Raw genomic sequence first — 20077 nt, 5'->3', positions numbered from 1 at the left:
CTATTTCAGGGCACCAAAAGTATTGGAAAATTGGCTTGACAGGTGTTTCTGGTTAATCGGGTGTGTTCCGTCACATCATTTGTGCAGGCATAAGAGAGCTGTCAATGTCTAGTATTGATTCTAGGCTTTGCATTTGCCTTGGAGTTTGCTATTGGTGTCTGTTAACATGAGGACCAAAGAGGTGTCAATGAAAGTCAAGGAAGCCATTATGAGGCTGAAATATCAGAAAAATATATCAGAAACATAGCCAAAACTTTAAACTTACCAAAATCTACAGTTTGTAACATCATCAAAAAAGAAAGAAAGCACTGGTGAGCTCAGCAATCGCAAACGGGCTGGTAGGCCAAGGAAGACGAATACAGTGGATGACCGAAGAATGCTAACCATAATTAAGAAAACCCTCAAAACAACTGTTCCACAGATCAGGAACACGTGTAGGCTGTCTCCCGGGTATTCAGGCCCTGTACAGAAGCCCCCGACCAACCCTCTGATAACAGGTGTGGATCCTCAGCCTGCAGGGTCTTACCCTGTCAGCTGCTGACTGGTCCTATGTAGGTTGGTGTCGATTAGACTCACTCCGCTGTTAACAGTCTACGTCCCATAGTTCCTCCCAAATCTTCCTCTACCCACCTCAGCTGCACTGAAAAGTCACCCCAAATAAAACCGTACACCGAAGTGGGTAATCTCTATGGTTAACGACTGCTCTAATCTTACAAGAGTGCCAGATGGTGTGGTTGCGGATAAAATGTTTATCGGTAAGGATAACTTACCCAAAGGAGGTAATAAGGGGCCAGATATAACCCTTCAGATCCTAAGATGTAATATGCACAGTAGTCTATAATGTTTTATGTCACCAGGAGGAGGTAAAATTGCTTATGGTGGATGGAATACTAAACGTCTTTATATGAATAAAACGACGTTAATAAAACGTTTTTTTCTTTTAAAAAATAAAAAAATATAAAGATTTAAGAATTAAAATTGAGAAAACTGTTCCATTAAATGCAGGTTAAATTCTTTAATGATGGCTTAAAGCATTGCAGCGTTACAGGCAGAGTGATTAAATGGTAGTATTCAAAAACGATAAAAATTTGAAAAGAATAAAAACCTATCAGTCTGTCCCTACTCTGCCTGTGAAATTTAGAGAAGTCCCAGTCTCACTCCGTCGAGCGTAGCCGGTTCCTCTTTCCGCCACGGCCGTTGTTGTACAAAGAAAGGTCCGCCAAGGTCCTCCGTTGTGCTTGAGTGGCGAGGCCGTCAGTCAGAATTCAATCAGAGTGTGAGCTCCGGTCACGGAGAATCTGCTCGGATGCTAGAGTATGAAAGCTCCAGTTTCCACTCCGGGGTAGTTTACAACACGCTCAGTCCTGCTCCGGTCCTCCAGGTATTTACGCTCCTCAGCGGGGAATGACCGTTGTACTGCTCCGGGGAGCTCTTTTTATATTCTCGATAAAAAGTCCTTCAATGTGGCTTCCTGTTTGCCCCCACCCTCTCTTATGTGGCTTCCTGTTCGTCTAACACCTGCAGGTGTTTTGTGGGTTTGTCTCTAAATATATGTGTTAATCATAGTGTGTGTATTTTCGTGCGTATTTCTGTGTTAGACACAGTGTCTGTGTTTGTAAGGTCATATGAAGTGCTTTTAGGGAAGTTCTTTTTAGGAAGTGTCTCTGTCCCTCAACTCTCAGTGTCACAAGACATATAATAATACATTTGATAATAATACATTATGGGCACAAGGGTACTTTTTGTTGTGTCTGCTAAACATTCTTATCACACTCATGCTTGATTATGGACACAAGGGTACTTTCTGTTGGGGATTTCCGCAACCTGACCCACTTCATCCCGCAGGTCTTACACTATTAACCCTTCTTATGCCGTGATAAAACTATGTATCATCAAAATTAACATTAGTACATATAGTAGCATACTTCAGTAATCATCCCTGAGTAAGATTACACAATCAAACAGTTCTATATTTCTATATTCTTAGTACCTTCCGTGTTAGTAAGCTGTCATCACAATGAGGCCCAAGCAGATATGTTGACCCAGGGTCATACACTTGCATTCTAATTCCTCTTATTTAGTTATTCAGTTACACATATTCGAACCAACTTATCATTTATAAGCAGTAATGCAGTTGCACCTATTTGAAGGATAGATCAAAGATAAAAAGTGTTTCAGGAACATCCGCAGCCGCGGTGTCCCTCGTCAGGTTGGCCCCCCAGCTGCTAAGCTTTTTCTCTTTCTCGCAGTGTCGTGGTGATTCACCAAGGTTGCTCTCAAACCTTGGGCCAATCCTGCTGTGCTTAACTGGGTAACGTTGGGAATGGTGTTTAGGCCGGGGAAAGGCCATACTAGACTCGCCCTCGGCGACAAGGCATGAATGTGTCAGAAACTACAATCTGCAGAATATGTCACCAGCCAAACTACAGAGGCTTCACTGCCAGGTGCAAACCACTAGTTGGTCTGGAAAACTTGTGGATAGATGTGGAAAGTTTGGAGAAAATAGGATCTGCCCAAGATTTACAGCATACCACCTCATCTGTGAAACATGATGCAGAGGGTGTTAGGTTTGTACAGCTGCCACTAGAACTAACTTGTCTTAACTGATGATTGTAACTGCTGACAGCAGCAGCAGAATGTATTCTGAAGTGTACAGAAACATCTTGTCTGTTCGAGTACAAGCAAATGGATGGTGCTTCATCATACAGTAAGACAATGACCCAAAACATATTGCCATAGCAACTAGGGAGTTTTTCTGTTACGGTCCCTCCCTCTAACCAACTCTCTGGCACCACCTTGAGGCCCCGGCGATCATCGCTGGAGCGCCCAGTCCCCGGTCCCCAGTCGGCAGCGCACCTGTTCCATATCACCTATCAGCACACCTGCAACCCATCGGCAATCACCTCCCTACTTAAACCCTGCCTGAACTTCACCTGCCAGAACGTACTGTGTCTAATGGTAATCTTCCCACGTGACCCGCAGATGCTTCAGCCCTCCCGAGTATTCCTACGTGTTCCTAGTGTCTTGTTTACCTTGTGACTCTCCAGAACTCTCGTCTCCCTCGGACTCCCTAATTTATCCATTCCATGGACCTAGCCCCTACCTGTACGTCGACCCTACCCCAACCCCTACCCCTCTCAGCTACTGGATCTCCCGTTACCGAACCCTGGACCGGACCCCGACGACCCCCTTGGATTATCCCTTTCTCCCCAACCCCTCTCCCTATTCATTATTATTGTAATGATGATTTTTGGATGTTGAAGAATGCAGTCACCGGTGATAAAGTAGATACGCCGAATAAAAGTTGGATCAGGATAGTTTAATTCAGATCGATCTGGGCTCACAATGGAAGATACATGGTCAATGTATATTTCCCATAAGAGAGCACCAAAATGGGGGTTTCGCTCCTATTTATACAGAAAGAGAACAACTCTTTGTAAGCCTCCCCCATACCTTATGTGGCATGGTGCCAGTAAGTCTGGAGGTTGGGGTAGCCCTAGGCTATGTTCCACATCTGGTTAGTATTGGAGTCGTAAATGAAAATTCATCATAACAATTATTAAATACGCCTTCGGGCTATATTCTACCACCCTCTCTGTGTGCCGTCATTTCGTTCTTCAGACGTTCCGGTGTAACATTTTCAGGGCCAAAAGCGGAAAGGTATTGACTGGCCAAGTCAATCTTCAGATTTAAATCCAATTGAACATACATTTAATTTCCTGATCATAAGATTTTAAGCAAAACAAACCTCAAAACAAACAGCAACTGGCAGAGCATCACCAGAGAAGATACACAGCGTTAATGGACCTTATTGCATGCAAACGATTGTCGACCAAATGCTAAACATGAGTACTTTATTTTGACATTATATGATCTTTTCAAATACTTTTGGAGCCCTGAAATAGGGGGAGTATGTTTAAAAATGGTTGTACTTTCTAAATGGTGCACCCAATCTGAACCCTCCCCCCCCTCATTGAATTAAAGCTGAGAATCTCTACTTTGACCCCATACTAATTGTTTGATTTCAAATCCAAATTGTTGATTTGAGTATTGAGCTAAGACAAGACAAAATGCTTCCTTTTTCCAAAACTTATGGTGGGCACTGTAATAATCTTTGCTTGTATAACGAAAGGATGATTTTACTGTTTATCTACAACGACAGGGGCATACATCAGTGTGTGTGTGTGTCACACACTGGTCACTGGTCCATCTGGTCCATGTGGGGAAAGCTAGCCCACTCAGACAGACACTCACAGGTTCTTGATGTCAGTGGCTCCTCTGAAGGCTTTCCTGGGGATGGACTGGATGACGTTTTCACTCAGATCTCTATGAAGACAAGAACATGGTTGTTTTAGTCTCAAACCCAACATCTCACCATCCAACCACATACACAACACATGTACAGTTTCACACTGTGTTATAGGAGAGAGAACTAGGGAAGACACATACACAAGACACAAATTATTCAATATCAGCAACTTAGCCCTGTAGTGAAAGATTGCTTGTAGTCTGACTGACTGAATTAATTCTGTGTCATCCCAGTTCTTCATTAAGAGCACTCATTTGTGGGGAGAAGCCTCCAGGGGACAGATCATCTAAAGCCTTAGTCTTCTCTTTCAAACCTTTGCCAAAAAGCTAGAGGTGTGGAACTGCATGGAGTTTATAATGCCGTGTGAGGTGTGAGGTGTCCATCTCAGTGCCTGTACACAAATCTTACTAACAGGCAGCAGTGTCCTACTAGGGTCTGCGGGTGCGGATTCATAGGGAGACTTCCAGACAAAGACCATTGAATGGTGGTGTGTGTTTGTCCTTTCTGAATGTGATGTGTATGTGTGTGTGTGTGTGTGTGTTGTGTGTGATGTGTCGAGAGAGAGATGGAGATTGAGAGATGGAGAGAGTAGAGGGTGGGTCAGAGAGGAGCGGAGGGAGAGAGAAACACAAGTAACCATAGTTTTAATTAGCAGGAGTCTTTGTTAGGCGGTTAAATGGTGAGCTAACCTCACACAAGCACACACAGCCAAACACACATGGCCACACACCCCCACAGTAGGTAGGGTAAAACCATGGTAATTACCTGTAGCTAATTAGCCAAGCGTTAATTAGCGACTGCGCTGACTCTCTTTTGCTAGCAATCATAACGTTAGTGTCCAGTTTTCTTTATATTCTGCAGTGTGATGTATGGACTTTCATAGCGTATAAGAAGGTAATTGTCTTTCTTGTTACTAGTAACTACAAGTAATTACTGGAAATTACTATGGTTCTTACCATGTGTGGGGGGACAGGCAGCGTTCGGCCTGTAGAGGGAGCTACAGGACCGTGGCCAGGGTTATGTCGGCGAGGCTCCGTTGCACACCTGTTGCAAATGAAGCCTCGTTGACTAAATGGTTTAAGATGTGTGTGCCTCTGTTTGGCAGGAAAAAGGAGGGCGACTGGAAAGTCGCCGAGTGTTTTGGTTTTGGAGGGCTGAAAAGCCAAAGTATTACGAACTTGATAAATAAACGGGAGATTCCCTCACCAACACGCTGCATCTGCCTCTCTGTGTACAACGGACATTGTTACATTGGCGCCCAACGTGGGGCACAGAGATGGAGGCGTTAAGCATCGGAAAGATGGCCCTCGTTTTGGAATAGCAGGCCCACCTCCAGCACGAGCAGCAGTCCGCGATGGGAGAGATGGCGACGGCGAGGGCTGAGGACCGTGCCCTCCTCCGGGAGCTCGTCGGGGCCGGCGCCCGGCTCGCCACAAGGTCCCCCCAAGGTACACCTCCAGAAGATGGGGGACCTGGACGACCCGGAGGCGTTCCAGGCGGTGTTCGAGGGGACGGCGAGGATCTCGGGGTGGCCGGACGGCGAGTGGGCGTACCATCTGCTGCCCCTCCTGTCGGGCGAGGCGCAGCTCGCTGCCCACAGTCTGCCAACGGCCGCCCAGCGGGACTATCCCTCCCTCGCCCGGGCGATTCGGGACCGCCTGTGCCTCACCCCGGAGGAACACCGTCGCTGGTTCCAGGCCCTGACGATGGAGGAGGGGAGCCGGCCTTTTGCCTACGCCCAGCGGCTGCGGGACAGCGCGCGGCGGTGGCTGGACCCAGAGAACAGCTCTGCGGAGGAGGTCGGGGACCGGGTGGTGTTGGAGCACGTCCTCACGGGGCTCCCGGCCCGGACCGCGCCTGGGTCCAGTACCACCGGCCCCAGGATCTCGCGGCCGCTGTTACCTTGGCAGAGGACCATCTCTCCCTCCCGCCGCAGGAGCCCCGACAACCAACCCCGCACCAGGGGGCGGGGGGGCGGCGCCCGGAAGTTGCCGTGCTGCCGGAGGAGGAGAGGCCGGCGCCCGCCCCGAGGACGAGATGGCAGGGGCAGGCATGTCGAGAACCAGCCCTGGCCCCACAGGAAGCACCCCGAGCGACAGGGGGGGTGTGTTGGCGATGCGGATGGCCGGGCCATGTACGGGCGGAGTGCCCAGTGAGGGAGGTGGGGCAGGTCGTCCGCATCGGCGACATACCGGGCCCTCCCCCCGGACCAGGAGCGGCGTATCGTGTTCCGGAAAGGATACAACATGATACGCACCAGGCGTTCTTGGATTCGGGCTGCATGCAGTCCATGATCCAGGAGCGCCTGGTTCGACCGGGGGCATTGCTAAAGGCATCGAGGGTGTTGGTGAAGTGTGTGCATGGGGACATTCACGAATATCCTGTGGTCGCGATCGAAATTCATTTTGAAGGGAAAAAGCATAGTGTACAGGCGGCCGTTAGCCCGCGCCTCACGCATCCCCTTATTCTGGGTGTAGATTGGGAGGGGTTTCCTCAAGCAGTAAAGCGGGCTACCGGGGTGCGTGCACGACAGAGAGGGAGGTGTGAGGCGTGTAATGTGCTCTGTGCTGAGGCGGCGCCTCGTGACACTGCCAAGGAGCCGGCGGGGGGGGTCTCAACCCGAGATTTCCCCGCCGAACTATCCGCTGCTAGGTGACTTCCCCCTCGAGCAGTCTCGTGACGGGACTCTACGATCGGCCTATGACCAAGTGATAGCGATTGATGGTACTTTGGTACGGCCAGACACAGTACGCGCCCACCCCTATTTCGCGATTATCAGCGACAGGTTGTACCGAGTAAGTCGTGACTCACATAGCCAGGAGGAAGTAACCCAGTTGTTGGTTCCCCGTAGCCGCCGGGAAATGGCGGGCCATTTAGGGTATGATAAGACACTAAACCGTATAATGGCTCGATTTTATTGGCCGGGAATTCGGGCAGAGGTGCGTAGGTGGTGCGCTTCTTGTCACGAGTGTCAGTTGGTAAATCCCCCAGCCATTCCACGGGCCCCCTTGCGGCCCTTACCATTGGTCGAGAACCCATTGCCATGGATGTTATCGGGCCATTCGATCGGTGTACACAGGGATATCGATTTGTGTTCGTCTTGATAGATTACGCAACCCGATACCCCGAGGCAATACTGCTGCGCAATATCTCTGCCAGGAGTGTAGCACAGGCATTGTTTCAAGTAATCTCCCGCGTGGGAATCCCGAAAGAGATTCTCACCGATCAGGGCACTAATTTTATGTCACGCACCCTCAAAGAACTGTATGGCTTGTTGAATATCAAGGCGGTTCGAACCAGTGTCTACCACCCGGCCACTGATGGCCTTTGTGAGAGGTTCAATCGGACCTTGAAGTCAATGATCCGGAAGTTTGTACACGAGGATAGTCGGAATTGGCATAAATGGCTAGATCCCCTGTTGTTTGCGGTACGGGAAGTCCCCCAAGCTTTTACCGGGTCTTCCCCATTTGAATTACTCTACGGGCGTAAGCCACGGGGTGTCCTAGACCTTCTTAAAGAAAATTGGGAGGAAGGGTCTAGCGACAGTAAGAATGAGATTCAATACGTCCTGGACATGCGCACAAAGCTCCACGCCCTAGGGGTTATCTCACGCGAGCATTTGCTGCAAGCCCAGGAGCGTCAAAAGTGACTGTACGACAGGGGAACTACCCTACGAGAATTTACACCGGGAGATAAGGTGCTCGTATTGTTACCCACCTCCAGCACGGAATTACTAGCGAAGTGGCAAGGGCCGTTTGTGGTCACACGTCGCATGGGGGACGTGGATTATGAGGTAGTACACTCGGAGGTAGTATCCGGGGGGATAGCTTGCAGGTGTATCACGTAAATCTCCTAAAAAAATGGAACGACGTGGTCACTGTTGCTCTGGCTACAATCATTCCAGAGAGAGATGAGTTCGGTCCCAAAATCAAAAGTTAGCACTCCGGTCGGTATTGATAACCATCTCTCTGCTAGCCAGGCCACGGACGTTGCAGATTTGCAAGCTAAGTTCGCGGACGTGTTCTCTCCCCTGCCCGGTCGGACTACGCTTATCGACCACCACATAGAAACGCAGCCAGGTTTAACGGTGCGCACGCGTCCCTATAGGTTGCCGGTACACAAACGAGACATTGTGTGCAGGGAATTGGAAGCCATGCTGGAGCTGGGTGTGGTCGAGGAGTCCCGCAGTGACTGGTGTAGCCCCATCGTGCTTGTCAACAAGCCGGATGGGGCTATACGGTTCTGTGTGGATTATAGACGGGTTAATGCGGTCTCCAAGTTCGATGCCTACCCGATGCCCCGGGTTGACGAGCTCTTGGACCGGCTTGGCACGGCCAAATATTTCACGACGTTGGATTGCACGAAGGGATACTGGCAGATTCCACTCTCGCCGGTATCCCGGGAGAAAACTGCATTCTCCACTCCGCTCGGGCTATTCCAGTTCACGGTGCTCCCTTTCGGGTTGTTCGGAGCCCCAGCCACTTTTCAGCGCCTCATGGACTGCATTCTGCGGCCGCACTCTGCCTATGCTGAGGCCTACCTGGCTGACTTTGTCATTCACAGTGACACCTGGGCGCGGCATGTGCAGAGTGTGGCTGCTGTTCTGCGGTCCCTGAGGCAGGCAGGGCTGACGGCCAACCCGAAGAAGTGCGTGATCGGGCGGAGGGAGATCCGGTATCTGGGGTACCACTTGGGTCGGGGGGAGGTGCGGCCGCAGATTGAAAAGACTCTCCGCGGCCCAAGACGAAGAAGGAGGTGAGGGCCTTCCTGGGGCTGGCTGGCTATTACAGTTCGTGCCGGGATTTTCAGAGCTGGCCAGTCCCTTGACGGACCTCACCCGGAAGGGTGCCCCGGATCCGGTCCAATGGTCGGGCCAGTGCCAGGGGTCGTTCGAGTCCCTTAAGGGAGCTCTTTGTGGAGAAACGGTCCTGTATGCGCCTGATTTTAACCTCCCTTTCTCCCTACAGACGGACGCGTCGGATAGAGGCCTGGGAGCAGTGCTGACCCAGCGGGTGGAGGGGGCTGACCGGCCGGTGCTGTACCTGAGCCGCAAGCTATTGGAGAGGGAGGGCCGGTACAGCACGGTGGAGAAGGAGTGCCTGGCCATCAAGTGGGCGGTCGGCGCCCTCCGCTACTACCTGCTGGGTCGCGCTTTCACCCTCTACTCCGACCATGCTCCCCTCCAGTGGCTCCACCGCATGAAGGATGTGAACGCGAGGATCACCCGGTGGTATCTCGCGTTGCACCCCTTCAACTTTTCGGTCGTGCACAGACCGGGGGCGCAGATGGTCGTGGCAGACTTCCTCTCCCGCGCAGGGGGGGGGGAGTAGGTTGTCGGCCGTCGTGTCCCCGGCCTGTGTCGGGCGGTGGGGGTATGTGGGGGGACATGCAGCGTTCGGCCTGTAGAGGGAGCTACAGGACCGTGGCCAGGGTTATGTCGGCGAGGCTCCGTTGCACACCTGTTGCAAATGAAGCCTCGTTGACTAAATGGTTTAAGATGTGTGTGCCTCTGTTTGGCAGGAAAAAGGAGGGCGACTGGAAAGTCGCCGAGTGTTTTGGTTTTGGAGGGCTGAAAAGCCAAAGTATTACGAACTTGATAAATAAACGGGACATTCCCTCACCAACACGCTGCGTCTGCCTCTCTGTGTACAACGGACATTGTTACACCATGTTATTACCCACTTATTCCAAGCTGTAATGTAAAGTGCTACCCTATTCTGCACAACACAATTTACTGCAATAGACCTAGATCAGATGCTTAAAGACATACACCCACACACACAAAGGCACACATGGGGAAAAAGTTCAACTTGCGACATACTGATTAATTCATATCACAATACAACAGCTTTGCATCTCTAAGATACATGCGTACAGACTTATGAATTCACAGACATGGTTTCAACATCATACAAAAGGAATAGAAAAACACTGGTGCCACAGTGCTGTATGTGTTGTGCAATATGATGAATGAATGGGTGGTTGTGCCTTCATGGTAGAACAGCAATTAAAACAGCCTATTGCAGACCACTGCAAATATACCGCAATTAAAGTTGGAATTTGCACATTCACTATTTTTTTGCTTTGAATATCCATAACACTCTCATTCCAGAACAACCATTAAACTTTCACAAAAAACATTAAATGTCATCTTGGCAAAGCAACAATGTAGAATAGTTGAAAGCAGAACCAGTCTGGCACCTAGGTTATACCGGTGCCTCTTATCAACACACCGCTACATGACAGAAATGCTTTTGTACCTCTAGCCTACCTCTCCCAGAACTAATTATAGTTCTCACCTCTTCTTCACCCTAGCTCTACAAACTGCTGGACGTACCTACTGATGTTGGAGCCAATGATCTCTCCATGGGTGTGGAGGCTGTTGATGACATTTCCCCCCCAGACAGCAAGACGTGTGTGTGTGTGTGTGTGTGTTTCCTCCTAAGCAGAGAGATTGTAGAGCATTTTATAACAACATCAGTTTCCACACAAAGGTAGATTTTTGGCAAAGCATAATAATAGCAAAGCATATCTAATATTGATAATCTGACTCCAATGTAATTATCACTATGTGCAAATAATTGTTGAGTCTGTGCTGATTTAGTGCAAGAAAGGTAAAGTAGAATGAATCAAATGAGGCTTTAATAATACTGTATACAACTATTACAAGGCGAACACTACATTGTATGTTACAACCCGGCTCGCTAGGGGAAAGGGAAGAACATAAAACCAGATGGATTTGGTAAATTAAAGTTATTTTATTAACAAGGAATTTACAAGGTCTTTTTGTAAAGGTAACAATGGTAACACAAAGGAAAAAGGGCCGGCAGGTGCTGTTTAACTCAAACAAACAAATATAACCAAAAGAGAGCTCCTAAAAGGCGAGCAAAACTAAACTTTCATTATTTAAACAAAACCAAAGCGAAAATAAAACCTCACTGGCCTACTGCAGCAGTCAAAACTTAAATACATTCAAGAACAGCCACCTCTACTCCTCGAGAATCTAAGCAAAAGAATCCACTACGTGTGGTGCGAATCAGTAAAACAAAACTAAACCTGGCCCAGTTTTCTAAACAATAATAAACAATAATCTAGTGCGTTATGCACAGTACACAATACAAACTGAGTTATCTCTAACAGAATGTCAACAAAGTCTCACAAGGGAACTGTTCAACAACACACAGCCCCCTGACTGACAAGCTGGCCCAACTTTTATACACCTCGCGCTCGGTCCCGATAGGTGCGCTTGCTGGAATGTATCGCTCCAATCAGGATCCCCACTGGCGACAACCACAAAGTGGGCGGAGCCTCCGAGTCCTGGAGCACACAGCCTGCTTGACAACACAGAACAAGAGACAGACACGGGCAGTCATCGGCAGCGGCCGTAACATTGTAATAGAGAGAGAGTAGAGAGAGAGAGAGAGATAGACAGATGACCACAGGTCATTCAAAACAATGCTACTCACAACATGATGAGAACCTCACAACAGGACAAAGGAAAGATATGAATGTATCCCTTTGCCCCTGTTATAGAGACTTAAGTATTTAAATTAGGAGCTGTTTGCAAGGAGACCAAGGGAGACCAATCAGAGTTCAGTTTGACACTTCAGAGAGCTCATAGCCATGTCATTGCAGGGGAAGGTCAATTGAAGAAGATAGGGGCAGAATTTAAATTCTCGCCCTTAAAGATGAGAGTACATGGAGTACAATAGAGTGCTATGATGGAGCGGAATCTCAGTATTTGACTTATTATTGTGCCAGATTGTGAGGAATCATCCTCATCCTGCTGCTTCCCCTACTGGCCACCATTGGCCACCAGAGACTCCCTTTATTATTTTCCTCACCTGTGCCTTGTTATTTGTCCAGCATATAAGCCTGGCATTTGCTACACCCGTTGTTCTGTCGTGAACTTTTGTTCCATGGATGTACCTACAGTGGGGGAAATAATTATTTGATCCCCTGCTGATTTTGTTAGTTTGCCCGATTAAAAAGAAATGAGCGGTCTATAATTGTTATGGTACTTTTAATTGAACAAATAGAGACAGAATATCAACAAAGAAGTCCAGAAAAAACACATTATATAAAGTTATAAATTAATTTGCATTTGATCGAAGGAAATAAGTATTTGATCCCCTACAAACCAGCAAGAATTCTGGCTCATACAGACCGGTTATATGCCCATGAGGCACACAGATTAGTCCTGTCACTTTAGGAAAAGTACTCCTAATCTCTGCTTGTTATGGGTATAAAAGACACCTGTCAATAGAATCAATCTCTTCCATTCCAACCTCTCCACCACCATGGGCAAGACCAAAGAACATTCAAAGGACATCAGGGTAAGAGTTGTAGACCTGCACAAGGCTGGAATGGGCTACAAGACCATCAGCAAGAAGCTTGGTGAGAAGGAGACAACTGTTGGTGCAATTATTAGAAAATGGAAGAAATACAAAATAACCATCAATCGCCCTCGGCCTGAAGCTCCATGCAAGATCTTGCCTCGTGGGGTAAGGATGATCATGAGAAGGGTGAGGGATCAGCCCAGAACTACACGGGAAGAGCTTGGTAATGATCTCAAGGCAGCTGGGACCACAGTCACCAAGAAAACCATTGGTAACACACTACACTGTAACGGATTGAAATCCTGCAGTGCCCGCAAGGTCCCCCTGCTCAATGTACATGTACAGGCCCATCTGAAGTTTGCCAATGAACACCTAAATGATTCAGAGAAGGCTTGGGAGAAGGTGATGTGGTCAGATGAGACCAAAATTGAACTCTTTGGCATAAATTCGACTCTTCGTGTTTGGAGGGAGAGAAATGCTGAATGCTACAATCCCAAGAACACCATCCCCACCGTCAAACACGGAGGTGGAAACATTATGCTTTGGGGTTGTTTCTCTGCTAAGGGTACAGGACGACTTCACTGCATTGAGGGGCCAATGGACGGGGCCATGTACCATAAGATCTTGGACGAGAACCTCCTTCCCTCAGCCAGAGCACTGAGGATGGGTCGTGGATGGGTCTTCCAGCATGACAATGACCCAAAACATACAGCCAAGGCAACAAAGGAGTGGCTCAAGAAGAAGCACACTAAGGTCATGGAGTGGCCTAGCTAGTCTCCAGACCTTAATCCTATAGAAAATTTGTGGAGGGAGCTGAAGCTTCGAGTTGCCAAGCAAAAGCCTTGAAACCTTCAGGATTTGGAGAGGATCTGTAAAGAGGAGTGGACCAAAATCCCTCCTGAGATGTGTGCAAACCTGGTGACCAACTATAAGAAACGTCAGACTTCTGTGCTTGCCAGCAAGGTTTTCTCCACCAAGTACTAAGTTATGTTTTGCTTGGGGATCAAATACTTATTTCCTTCGATCAAATGCAAATGAATTTATAACTTTATATAATGTGTTTTTTCTGGACTTCTTTGTTGATATTCTGTCTCTATTTGTTAAAATAAAAGTACCATAAAAATTATAGACTGCTAATTTCTTTGTAATCGGGCAAACTAACAAAATCAGCAGGGGATCAAATAATTATTTCCCCCACTGTATGTCCAAATCCTCCCTTAGAGCCTGTGCACAATAGTAACTATCAGTGATTAACCTCACCCGGTTTATTCTCCTTTTTTCTAGCTCCAGCAGTCCTTCCAATACTGCGGCTACTTCGCCGGTTTGAGCCGTGCCGGCTACTCGACCTTTTTGTCGAAACGTCTCCTTGCCATTATTGCTAAGGATGTATCCCCAGTATGCCCACTCGTCTCCTCCTTTCTTAGAGCCGTCCGTGTACAATTCACACTCATATGACTCAATCACCGGCTCGGGTGTTTTTGGTTGTTTTGGTTTATGTTTCACAGCATCTATAGGCCCAATTTCTAAGTCTGGGTCTAGTAGGATATCTTCCCACCGTGCCCATCTAGTGTTGGTGGCCTTTGTGCTTTCCACGGTTCCTTTCCTTAAGAAACGATGTACTTGGCTCTGTGTGCCTATTTTTATACCTTGACCCTGGGCCAGCTCTTTTATATGCTTCCAGTATTTAGCCAGCACAGCCAACTCCTTTTCCTCATATGGGTATTTGCGTTCTACCAAGGGTAGCACGTAGCTCCACAGAGCTACTAATCCTCCTCCTTCATTTTTAACTCTTACTACTGCATTCTCATCCTCACAGTGTACCTCCACTTCCAGGCGGCCCTCGAGGCTTCTGGGCTCGAGTCTAACTGCTGTGAGTATGACCTTACGGAGATTTTCCAGGTTTTCCTGGTCATTAGCTTCCCAGACCCATTTGCTAGGCTTTGCTTTCCCTTCAGAGTCCTTTTCATCCCTTAGTTTGGTGTACAGAGGTCGTGCATATTTCTGATAGCCCTCTACATGGTCTCTCACATAATTGCAGAGTCCCAGTATGCTTTGAAGCTCCTTTTTTGTGGTGGGAGGTTGTATCAGTGCTAGTTTCTCCTTGTATCCTTCAGACAATCCCAGAGTAGTTGACACCTCAAATCCTAAGTAGTTAACCTTGAATTTCCCCAGCTGACATTTTTTCAAGTTCAGCTTTAGGCCGGCTTCTGTCAGTCTTTCCATCACCTGTTGCAGCCGCTCCAGGTGTTCCTCCTCCGTGTCATCTGCTATGAATATATCATCTATGTACACCGAGGCCTCGATGCCCTTTAAAACGTTCATCACAGCTGATTGGAAGACATTAGGGGAGTTTTTATACCCCTGTGGTAAGACCTGCCATACATATGACTTTCCTTGGTGTGTGAAGGCTGTTTTGGCCTGTGAGACTCGTGCTAGAGGCAAACTGAAAAATCCATTCGCCAGGTCGATACAGGATTTATATTTCTTGACCGCTAGGGTCTTCAAGGTACCTTGTGGATTGATTAGGCTGGCTTTGTTGGCTATAGTACGTCGATTCAAGGCCTTAAAGTTGATAACAGGCCTCCAGCCTCCCCCAGCTGCTTCAGGCTTTTTCACTGCCTGGATAGGACTGTTAGTGATGGGATTAGGTTTGAACCTAAGGATTCCTAATTTCAAGAGCTCCTCCACTATTACATCCATTTCCTGTACCGCTCCTGGATTTAAGGGATATTTTCGTACCTCAGGGTGTACTCCTCCTTCGATTGTGTGTGTATATTCCGCTCCCAATTTTCCACAGTCATTTTTAAACCATGCCACCTCCGTTTTATTCAACATCTGACCCAGCCGCTCTTTCCCTTGAGTAGAGAGATCACTCTCCTTGATTTTCTCTTTCATGCCCTCCGGCACGTTTACTGGTTTATACCAGTCAGGCAATGTTGGGCCTGCTTTTACCATTCTGGCATTCAACTGTTGTAACCTTTTACCTAATGGGGTCCGTCGCCTACCCCCTCCATGTATTTCCTCCATGTCCTGTATTGTGATCAGATTCTGAGGGCCTAACATCCATACAATTCCATTGCAAATCCCATACGGCACTCTCCTCATGGTACCGTCTGCCAACATTACTTTGAGATGTCCTTTAGCTTTTAGGTTCCTGCGGGTCATGGACACCTCTGCCCCAGTATCCACCAGGTAGGGGACACCTAAGATGTTAGTGTATATGTCTCTCCCCACCCAGTAGGCATACTTCAATGTGACCCGCAAGCTGTTAGCCATTACTGTTTTACCCCCCCCGGTCCCTTAGGCAGGCGGGACTGGTAGGGGGCTGGTTTCTGATCATTGTTCTTTTTTGCATAATCACCCGGGGCATTTGCATTTCCCCCCCGAGTCCTGTCTAGTGTATCTCCCATCAGTTACTTTGCCTTGGGTGAATTCTCCTCTGTGTGGATTGTCCATCCTCCTATCCGGGGTCTCTCTGTTAGGCCCTCGTTGGCCTCCTGTCTCTCTAATGGGCGCACTCCAGGCAGTTTGCTGAGCTGCAGGCCTATCCCGGGGTGAGTTTTCGTTCCATGAATCTCTTGGAGTGGTGGGAGCTGAATATGTCCTGGCTTTTTCCCCTCGTCTCCTTTTCTGCTCATAATGTTCATGTATCAATTCCCACTTGATAATAGTTGCATCTATTTCCTTCTGAGTGGAGTGTTGTGCACTTAGCCCTATGAAATCTATCTCTCCAGCATATCCCTTTGTTATGGCGATTAGCACCTTTACCCATCGTTTTGGTAGGATTAGGGGTCTGAGACCTTGCCAGATGGTCATTAAGGAGGTGTTCTCCCTCAACTGTTTCCTAGCTACTTGTATCAGAGCCTCCTCATCTTCTGCCTCTCCTCTGGTGAAGTGTTCGAATATTTGCTGGGCCGTCTGTGGGTCCGTGCTCTTTGATTTAGTTGCTCGCTTCAACCAAAGTTTTTGTGCACCCTCCCCATATCCTTTTACTTAGGGGTACCATTCTATTAAATACTCTTTCATCGACTCCTCCGGTTTTTTATTCGGCACCAGTAGGTCTATGCATTTTAATTCCTTCATGGGGTCCACACCTCCCCTTAGTGAACCTAGGCCTCCTCCTGGGGTCTGTCCTGTGGCTAGTGAGTATGTTTCTCCATAAGTGTGGTCTCTTAAAGGGTCCCAGCCGGGGTTTGGCCATCCTTGAGGGGGACCACCCCCAGGTGTAAGGGGTGGCCTTGATACGTTATATTCTACTCCCCCCATACCCCCTGTGGTTGTGCCTCGGCTCACACTGCCTTCAGCTGGTGCTCCGAGGAATGTTACCGCTTTAACTTGGGGTGTTGGGGTCGGTTCGTCCTCCTCCTCTGAGTACTCATCCAACAAACCATCCTCTCTGACCTCATCTCTCAGACACGCATCCAGGTATTTCTTTGCCCCCTTTTTACATCTCCTCAGTAACACATCATGGGCTATACCCACATAAGCTCCTTTGAATGGTAGGTTTAGGTCCTGATGTTTCATGACTCGTGGGTAGGGTGGCATGTTGACAATGTTTGCCACTCCAACTTTACCTTGATTTCATTCTTACCCCAGTCTTTAGGCACTCTGGCCGTCTTTTGGCCCACCTCGGGTCATAGATCCTCCTACCATCTCGCGTCTCAATAGCTCCCAGGGTTATATCCCTAGCCAATCTTTCGGAAGCCTTCAGCGGGTCTATCATCTTTACCTCTTTTTTAGGTGCTTGTCTCTTATACTGCCCAGATTTCAGAGGTCTCCTCTCCTGTGCCTGAGACCATTCATCCTGGGATGGACTAGTGTCCTCCGTGTCCTCCTCATCATCCTCCTCTCGGTCATGCATATACTCAGTGGGTATGGGGATTGGTCCGTATCCTAACCCGCTCCTCATTTCTTGGCGGTCTCCGCCCGAATGTCTCTCCCTTAGTCTCCCCTGATTTGGTTCTTGGCCTAGAGTAGTATCCTCCAGGTCCCTAGACCCTTGGGTCCTATTTCTATTTGGTTCTCTGGGGGTAGAGCTACTGACCGGGGTATGAAACACTCCTGCTCCCAGTTCCCACTCTTCCTCCGGGAGAGCCCTAAGGCTCGGCATGGATTTCCGTCTCTCCCCGGGCCCTAGTGTGGGCTGCTCAACTTCTCCTTCTAGGGAACGAGTCTTTCGGATAGTGCTCCTCTGTTGTCTTTGACATTCCTGCCATTGTTCAGGGGTGTAAACCATCACTCTCTGATATGCCTTGTCTGGCAGGCCCTCTTTACGCAATAATTGCCTCAGGGCTGCTCTTATGACCCCCTGCTCAGTGGGGACAATAATATGTCCCTTGTCTCTTATAGCATCCAGGCTTACCACTATCCTTCTCATCCCTACTTCGCGTGCTGCCCCCAGCACATCTGCCGTGGCGAAGTATGCTAAGGTCTCTGGTGTTAACTCCTCCAGTGGTCCCACACTACTGTATATTACCGCATGGGCCTGCAGACCTCCTCCATCAATTATCCTCTGAAACTTTTCCCCCACACATTGGGACCTCTCCCTTTTCTGATGGTGCTTCCTTCGCGCTTTTACATGCACCTCTCCAGCTTGGCGATTGAGGCATTTAGCAAACTCTTTGTTTACGGGTTTGAGACGATGATTAGTTCGCACAGCCAGCCCGTCAGCTTGGATGTCCCACAGGTCTCCCACATATGAGCACAAGGACCCCTTTGGGTAGCTTCGTGTTAATACATTATTTCCCCCCAGTGGCCCCAGTGTAGTCATGAGCCCTCGTGTTAGACGGGGTAAGCTATTATATGTCTCCTCCGGGGACTCCTGGAGCACGTCCTCGCCTCCTCCTCGGTCCTTTGAGGGTGAGAGTAGTTCTCTTAACAAGGTCTTAGGCTTTGCCCCCATTCTAGTCCATTGGGGGGAGCCTACCTCTCTCCCTGCTCCTGGGTCTGGGTCCTCGAGCGGTTTTGCTCCACCCTGCCTAATCTCCCTGGCATTTCAAAGCCTCCTAATCCCTATTTGCAATCTCTGAATTGTATCTGCGATATCCAAACCTGGTCTCGGTGTGGACTCCTCCCGTGTAGGGGTGGGCACAGGCTGTGGGTAAGGGGGCAAGACTTTGATTTTGAGTGGTGTGAGAGGTCGGATAACCTCAATTTGGGCTTTCACCTCCTCTAGGTCCTCCTCATCCTCACCTGAGTCGTTTAAACTATCTACCCCCCCAGTGGCGTGCAGCCACCCGTCTCCTGGCCCCTTCATGTCCTGTTCCAGGCTCTTGATAATTTCTCTCAGTCCTAATGTGCTGGGTTTCCTGACGGCGGCCCTAGTGGCTACCACCCTCAGTAAACAATCTACTTTTGATGAATTAGACACTATTTTGATAACGGCGTCCCATTTCTCATGTGGACTCACCAGGCAGGCCAACCTGTATTGTGGGTTTCCTCCATACTGTTTCAACACCTCTATCCACCATTCCAGCCAGTCCTGCACCGCTGATGGGGCATCATGTTCCAGCGGGCTGGGATAGATTAGTAACCTCCCATCAGTTTGATGCTCGGTCCTGTATTTTACTTCATAGGCTCCTTTATCTTTCTGATAGCTTTTCACTTTCCCTGGTAGGTCCATGCTCTCCTGTGTCTCTCCCTTCTTTATTATTGACTGTACCCAGTCCCATATTTCAGGTGCCCAGCTTTCCCAGCCATCTACTAAAGGTAGCACATAGGTGGTTTCCCCCTCCATGATTTCAGGGGTTTCTCTGTCCGAGATACGAGAATGGGTGTCACTCATAACACTACCCTCTCCGGGTCTCCTGGGTGGTGCATTCTCCTCCTCCATTTAAGATAGTGGGTGTAACCTTGTGCAGCTCTCCTTGACTATGGCAGGCGACAGGTCTTAAACTGAGATCCTCGTCCTAAATAGCCCCCGTGCAACTCGTGTTGACAATGGTAGGTGACTGGGTCGCTAGTCCAGCTTCACTGGGTTGCTAGTCCAGTCTCTGTCCCACTCTTCTTGTTGTATGGCCGGTGACTGATTTTTAAACTAAAGAACTCTTTGTTAGACCCGTCTCTTACTTACATACATGTCCAGGCTGATGCTGGGTTTACTGTATCTAATATTTTCTTGTCCTCAGTAGTTTCCTTACCAGGAATATTTGGACCGCTTAGGTCTAGGTATGGTCGGTAGCAGGAATACCTGGAGTCCTTAGCCAGCTGTCGTGGCCTTAGCTCCCCAGGTTTACTCAAAGTATCTCCTCGGGCTGATGCCGGATCCAATACTGCTGTTGGGGTTGTTTTCTTCGGGACAGAGAGGCCCTGGTCACAGTTACCTCCCCTTAATATTCCCTTTAATGTTGCACAAACTCAGGCCGAGCTATCCCTTACCAGGGCGTTCTCAGGCTGGCTCTTCCCCCTTCCTAGTTACCACTAGGCCGGC

At 48.7% G+C, this 20077-nt stretch overlaps 1 protein-coding gene across 1 annotated transcript in view; it reads right to left on the bottom strand.

Annotated features, from left to right (window-relative positions):
* The window catches only part of LOC310823653 (slit homolog 1 protein-like), a gene marked incomplete at both ends in the record, with an annotated part of 87639 nt that extends 68735 nt beyond the window's left edge, over positions 1-18904 (bottom strand). The window contains 5 exon segments of the mRNA XM_083696533.1: positions 4255-4326; positions 4414-4432; positions 6212-6305; positions 14875-14975; positions 18700-18904. Coding sequence (XP_083552659.1) covers positions 4255-4326; positions 4414-4432; positions 6212-6305; positions 14875-14975; positions 18700-18904 — 491 coding nt within the window.
* Positions 18905-20077: the final 1173 nt, after the last annotated feature.

This window comes from Argentina silus (assembly GCF_951799395.1).
Source record: "Argentina silus genome assembly, chromosome: Y".
NCBI lineage: Eukaryota > Metazoa > Chordata > Actinopteri > Argentiniformes > Argentinidae > Argentina > Argentina silus.
The sequence above is the reverse complement of the archived record's forward strand: the minus strand, read 5'-3'. Positions and strand labels throughout refer to the sequence as shown.